Here is a 7,235-nt window from a genome sequence, read left to right on the forward strand (position 1 = left end):
CACACACACACACCCACACACGCGCGCGCGCATAAAGGGCACTTGACTATATAGAAGTTCGTGCAGCAAGACCACACGAAAATGACTTTCACAATTGACGTTTCTTTCCACTACTATCCTGTTTACAAGCATTTGTTTATTCATTGTGACCATTTTCCAGGTGAGGAAGGAGAGGCTAGGGGACAGAATAACTGCACTTCACCAAATAGTTTCCCCATTTGGCAAGGTGATAACCGGGAAGTGATTAATTGTTTGACGATTCTTGCTTTGCAGCAGTAGTGGAGAGCTAGATCTAAATGTGTACCCGCAGTAGATGTACTACAAGCTAGCTCATGTGTGCTGTTACATTTGTCTATAGTTTTCTTTCTTTTGCCTGTTTCAGTTCACTTGAGGGGTTGTGTCCAACCAAAGTTTATCTCTGACACACGTGCGCCCTTTTACAGACTGACACAGCGTCTGTACTGCAAGAGACCATTGGCTATGTCAGATTCCTCCTGGGTCAAATTGAGGTCCAATCTCTCTCTCTCTCTCGCTCTCTCTCTCTCTCTCTCTCATGGTACCTACATGTCAGTTATAGCATGAGCAGTATCTCTAAAAAGCGCAAGTAACATTTTCCAACGCCTGCTGTGGCTGGAGAGTTGAGCCCACCACTGCATGCCTCCATAGTCCACACGCAGGCGACGGTAGAAGCACACTGAGGGCGCGCAGGAAACAAAAAAAAAATATGGCTGGGGGGCAGGGTATGGGTGTGGGACTGGGTGCAAGAGCACGCTGTTAAAGTTGGGCGCTGTGTGCATGCATGGGAGCGCGAGCACACAGCAGCAGCAGCGGCAACAGAGATATCGATGGATGGATGGATGTGCTGCCTCTTGTAGCGTCTTGTGTTTCAGGCGACTAGCATTTTATGCACTCTCTCTCTCTCTCTCTCTCTCTCTCTCTCTCTCTCTCTCTCTCTCTCTCTCTCTCTCTCTCTCTCTCGCGTGCCCTCTCTCTCTCGTGCATGACCAGTGATTGTTCTTCTTGCAGGCTCTAAGCTACCCATACATGGGCCACGGCAGCAACGGGGCATCCATTCAAAATGTAAGTTCTACCCCTCTCTCTCCCTCCCTCTGTAGATCTCGCTGTCCCTCTCTCTTTCACGGAGGAGAAAGTTCTTAGGGCAACTTCAACACGATTCAGCAAAACCTACATCATTAAATGTTCACGGACCTCATTATCCGCAGATATTTGGTGACTCCCGTTTGAATGGCAAAAAGTGTTCGGACCAGTACGGTCTGGATATTTAGAGGTGATTTGGTGATCCACGTTAGAGTTGCCCTTACTTGTATGTGATGAGATGCTTATGCGCGTGTGAGGTGTTATAAAATGAAATATGCCACAAATGTACGTAGGTTATTGTTGCTTTTGTCTTGCCTTTGTGGGAAAACTTTCACCGAAGATAAGTGTGAGTAGGATACCAACCCATTTGATAACCTTTCTGGAAAGCAACTTTATGCTCTTTGTAGGTGCAAAGTAAGGGAATGAAGTTCTTTGAAACAATACAGAACTGCAATTAATAAATTACACGCCTCTAAATGTATGTTTGTGATATATTTTAGACGTGCAAAATGAAAAACAGATCAAACTCAAACGAAGGATCCAAATAGGCTATCCTGGACGAAGACTTAAGGGTTGAGCCACTCCCCAGGATTTTAGGCAAAATAAATGGAATTTCAACTTTAAAGAATATTCAGTTTCTCGAGAATGTTTACGTGTGTGCAAAAGATACGTGTTTTTTAATTATAAATTACTTAGGGTGAGTGCCGTAAAAATTATGTCATAGTAAACCTTGTGACCTGTTTATTGCAATTGTATTAGCCAAACTACCTATATAATATATGCTTACCAAGTTACCATGGAAAAAAGAAATACCTTTGCTTTGGTATACAACTCTATGTATAACAGTTAACGTTTGGAAATATAATTGCATGCATTACATAGTTGCAGCACCCTGATTTAAGACTCCTTAAGCTTTATTCCCAGTTACGGTAGATACATGTCTTTTTGTCCAATTAATATCAGAATTTGGTACCGCATGTAACAAAAGGTGAAACTTTTGAATAACCTTATTATGGAAGGAGCCTTTATTTACATAACTTTATCTTAATAATGTAGCATACTCATATAAGGTTCTTTCATACATTAATGGTGTAATGAGGTTCAAGCACACATCACCTTCTTAATTTTGTTTTCAATCTATAAAACTAAATATATCTATACATACTTAATATTACAGGAAACATCATAAATTCATATATGTGGATGCTCATGTTTGTTGTGGTCAAGGTTATAGAAAAATTTATCCACGTCTAGAATAACCAATAAATACCAGTAAACTTGTGATGAATTACACTGTCATATGGTGTATTATACAAAATAAATACCACTACATTCGTTATATGTAGAATACCAAATAAATTAATATATATATATATATATATATATATATATATATATATATATATATGTATATGTATACAGTAACTTACTATACCTCAAAAAATAGAATAAAAATTGTACTAAAATAGGGTACAAAATATATTAATTTTTTAAACAATGTACTAAATTAGCTACACTAGTAGAAAAAGGGTCTAATGTGAAACTCATTAGTCCCGGTTTACAATTGAACCGGCACTAATGTGACCATTAGTACCGGTTCCAACGGCCAGGCGGGCGGCTCTCATTAGTACCGGTTCGTGGCGAACCTTTAGTACCGGTTCGTGCCACGAATCGGTACTAAAGAGGTGGTGGCCTTTAGTACGAGTTGGTGGCTCCAACCCGTACTAAGGGGGGGGGGGTCTTTAGTACCGGTTGGAGCCACCAACCGGTACTAAAGGTGGTGCGCTGCCACCTGCAGTGCATAATGTTTAGTCCCACCTCGCTAGTTGAGAGGAGATCGCATCGGTTTATAAGCCCCGCCGCGGCTACCGTGTCGAGCTCCTCTCTAAGCAGGCCTTTGTGGGCCTATTGCAAGTCTTCTGCCCTGTGGGGCCTACTGGGCCGTACGGGCCTGCATCCTGGCCCAACTAGAGATTGGGTTTCTAGTCGTATGCAGGCCGTGCCGGCCCAGTAGGCGGGCTGTTTTTGCTTTATTTTAAAAATAAAAATAAAGAAAATCCTTACCAACCGGGACTAAAGGTCCCCCGGATCATGGCGCGCCTCGTGCCACGTGGTGGGCCTTTGGTCCCGGTTCGTGTTGAACCGGTACTAAAGGGGGGGGGGGCTTTAGTCCCCACTCTTTAGTGCCGGTTCCAGAACCGGTACTAAAAGTCGTTTTTATACTAGTGCTACTATCTAATAAAAAACCTATTTTGGAAGTAATTATCACATATTTTATATTATTTTACTACATTTTTATATAATGTTACTAGAGGTGTAGAATAACTATTTAACACTCATGCTTAGAATAGGGCCACCATGTGTGTGTGTGTGTGTGTGTGTAGTCATGGGAGTATTTACTCCCACATTCAAATATACCCCTTAAACAAGCATATTAATTATTAATTACTTCAATATATCTTATTTAATTTTTTAATATAACTCAATGCAAGTTTCACGAAAACATACAGTCGACCTCCGTAGTTTATGTGGTATATCTTTTTTGTACAAAAATTATAGTTTCCCCGCAAATAAATTAAATATGTCGTCTCAAATGTTATTTGTCATGAAACTCATTTTAGGAGTATCTATTGATTGTTAATGAAATGTATTTAAAAACATAAAGAAGTATAAAAAGTAAGCATGAGTGTAGAAGAGCTTGTTGTACATCCCTAGTAAAAAGTGCATGAAATATTATAACATACTCCCTCTATGAACTTTTATAAGACGTTTCAGGTCACTTGAGCAGAGGTGGTAGTATACAAAATATTGTAATTTATACGATGTACTAATTGACGACTTGATAGTAATTAATTTTTCATAATTACTACATTTCATACACTATTTTATTAGATTATATATATAGTGTTACGAGGGGGTGTAGAATAAGCATTTTACACTCAACTACGGAAACAAAGTTTGAAGTATACCTCTTAAACAAACATAAAGGGTGTGTAGCCGCCAGCATGCGTGCGTAGCTACCACCATGCATAGGAAATCACCTCTCATTATACATTTCTATCATTCTAAATATATCTTATTCATTATTCTAATATAGCTTAGTATAAGTTTCACGAAATAAATCGTTGAACCTTCTCATTAGTGTAGTATAAAGTTTTTACGTATAAAAATGCAGTTTACTTTTAAACAAAATAAGATATGTCAAATGTAATTTTTCATCAAACTCATTTTGGGATAAAGAGGTATAACCAATTCATTTATGTGGTATATGACGAGTGGAGTACATAACTATTTTCCATATATTCGGTATTGTAGATATATATAATTTTTAAATCAGCTGGGTCAAAGGGTTTGGTACTTGACTTTTGAGAAACCAATGTACACTACATTATGGAAAAAAAGAAAATTATTTGATCATCATTCTTGAAAGGCTGGTAAAAGAGATGAACTAATTAAATGGTTAAAATATAATATACATATACAATCAAATGATTGTTCGCTTGGTGATACTTTTTGGTGTTGTAATTTGAAGTTAATTTCATAAACATAAATTTGCTTTTATTTTTTAGTCAGATATATAATTGAAATACTCATGAAAGTTATTGTTTAGTTAATCGTGGCCATGATCTGCGACAACATTGTGCCGGTGGGTGCAACTGATCATGGGTTCAATTATATTTACCTAGTCTGAGGAATTATTCCTCCCTGCCCTTTTCGCACGCTTGTACGTGCAACGTTGACATGTGACAAAGTACTTTCTTCTTTTCATTAACAGGGACCAACTAGAGAAAGCAACCCTGGCCTCTTCCCGGAGTACCCCGGACAGGTAAGTAGAGATCTTTACATCCGCATGAGAATCTCTCTGCCTTTACAGCTCTGCCTAAGCTACTTTTCAATTTTGGGCAGTTGCTAAACCATAATAACAACACTGGAGGAGTACAGCAGCAGGCTCCAGGCCAACCAGAGCAACAGGTATGTATATCATGAACACACTTTGCTTACCTTCAAAGTCATTTTCAATCATGTATATCTACATATGCATTTTGGCAAAAAAAAAAAGATCATTCCTAGCTAGCACTCGATGTTAGTTTATTTCTGTGGCGTGTAGCATCAAGTGCATACGTGTTTTTTTGAGTTGCAATTAAGTACGTACATGTTCGCAAAACAAACAAAATTTTCTCTTTTATTTACATTGTGCAACGTACAATCTTTCTGCATCAGTTTGCTACCTTAACTGTGGCATGAAATACCATGGGTATATACAGGGTGCTGTGAATGAAGAGGCGAGCAAGAAGGACCTGAGGAGCCGGGGCTTGTGCCTCGTCCCAGTCTCGTGCACGTCCCACTTTGGCGGGGACAACGCTGCTGACTACTGGGCCCCGGCGCCGCTTGGCGGGATGATCCTCCGGTAGAAGAGACGACTGGTCTTGCAGCAAGTATATGTGTTGTGCATGGGGTGGTGCAGGAGTACGTAACTGCGCGCGTACGTACGTACATACCATCATGAGCAGTCAATCTACTAAGGCTGATTGCTCTTGATGCTATGCTATGCGAGTGTAGTGTAATCATATCATGGGGGTGAAAGCGATTAAGCCTTCTGTATCTGCATTGTTTCTGCGAAGAGGCTTTTCATGAAGGAAGATGTGCATGGCCGGTCTATTTCTTCTCTAGCTGGTCGTCCTCCTTCAGTCCTTGCAAAATTTATGGCTTTGTTGTATATGTAAATCTAGCAAGTTATATAGTGAACTTTAATTTAATTTTTCTGTCCGTCTGCGTCATGCACTTACTAGCTGAATTTTTTTCACGAATACGCCTAGGCATATCATTGCATTGATAGAAGGAAGAATGAGGTACAAAAGTGCTACAAAATTATCCAGAAATTAACATGTACCCTTGGCGCTGGCCTTAGCCTAGGAGAAAGTCTTATCCTTGATGGCTTTCACGAGCAGTGAGATGGAGAGCTGCATGTTGTCAAATATGCAAGCGTTTCGATGCCTCCAAATGAGCCACGCCGTCAGCAGAATAATAGAAGCCACACACCTCCGCGTGCCAGCAGAAGTAGCAGCCGTCATGGATGCCCACCACTGAAGAAAATCATCGTTGTTGGAGGGCAAAGTAGCAGGGATTTTGTACCAGTAAAGGATGTCAGAACAGACCTTCCCGGAGAACATGCAATGGAGAAGAAGGTGCTGCATGGTCTTGACGGCTTGATGGTAGAAAATGCAGATCGTTGAAAATTTGTGTGTGATTTTTTGGAATGGAGGCAAGGGAAGCCACAAGGGCAGGTGGCATGCCCATCCCCACCCTGCGTGGAGTGCCCGCGTGGCCACTCCTTAAGTCCGTTGGGGCCCTTCTTTCACAGCAAAAAAGCTAATTTATGAAAAGAAAAAATCTGGTAAAAATCAGCCGGATCGGAGTTACAAATATCTGGTTATTAAAGAAACACTGATTGGCCTCAGAAACTGTACGAACGGAGAAAGTGATTCAATCTCTAAGGGGCTGTCGCCTCTCCGGGAGTCATGGAGGCCAAGAACAAAAGGGGGAAACCTCTCCCCATCTAGGGAAGAGGCCATGGATGAAGAAGAAGTAGGGGAGCTCTTTCCCCCTATCTCCCGATGGCGCGGGAGTGTTGCCGTGGGAACCATCATCGCGACTATCGTCTCCATCAACTTCGTTGTTGCTTACTCCCACAGAAGTTGTTGGGATTCCCCAAGAGAAGAGTGAAGCAGCAAGCAACAAATATTTCCCTCAGCTAGAGAACCAAGATTATCAATCCAGTAGGAACTTCCAAGCTAGCCAAGTCAATAGCAGCTACACGCACGGTAGAAACAAGTTTGTTCCCAACAAGACAAGAGGGTTGTCAACCCCCTTGTCTTGCTAGTTACAAGATAAAAACACAAGTAATAGAGATAGATAGTAGCAAGGTGAAAATGGCAAATAGTATATAGCAATTGTGTGCAAGAATTCAGTAATGGAGAATAGACCCAAGAGGCATTGGTTCACCTGGCGACATCTTGCAGAAAACAGGCGAATGGCATGGTAAATAAATTATAGTTGGGCAATCGACGAATTGCAATATTTATGACCGATCATTCGTCGTATCACTAGTAGAAAATATGGCTATCGTTCGGGCCTGG

The 7,235-nt window shown here is 40.8% G+C and overlaps 1 protein-coding gene across 2 annotated transcripts in view; it reads left to right on the forward strand.

Annotated features, from left to right (window-relative positions):
- LOC119329836 (transcription factor bHLH133-like) overlaps window positions 1-5,861 on the forward strand; it is an 8,158-nt gene extending 2,297 nt beyond the window's left edge. For both annotated transcript variants that reach the window (XM_037602934.1, XM_037602940.1), the window contains exons 4-9: window positions 161-226; window positions 444-509; window positions 1,027-1,080; window positions 4,874-4,924; window positions 5,005-5,070; window positions 5,364-5,861. In XM_037602934.1, the coding sequence (XP_037458831.1) occupies window positions 161-226; window positions 444-509; window positions 1,027-1,080; window positions 4,874-4,924; window positions 5,005-5,070; window positions 5,364-5,510 (450 nt within the window). In that variant the 3' untranslated portion in view covers window positions 5,511-5,861. The remainder of the gene's footprint in view (window positions 1-160; window positions 227-443; window positions 510-1,026; window positions 1,081-4,873; window positions 4,925-5,004; window positions 5,071-5,363) is intronic.
- Window positions 5,862-7,235: the final 1,374 nt, after the last annotated feature.

The sequence above is a fragment of the Triticum dicoccoides genome, chromosome 1B (genome assembly GCF_002162155.2).
Source record: "Triticum dicoccoides isolate Atlit2015 ecotype Zavitan chromosome 1B, WEW_v2.0, whole genome shotgun sequence".
NCBI lineage: Eukaryota > Viridiplantae > Streptophyta > Magnoliopsida > Poales > Poaceae > Triticum > Triticum dicoccoides.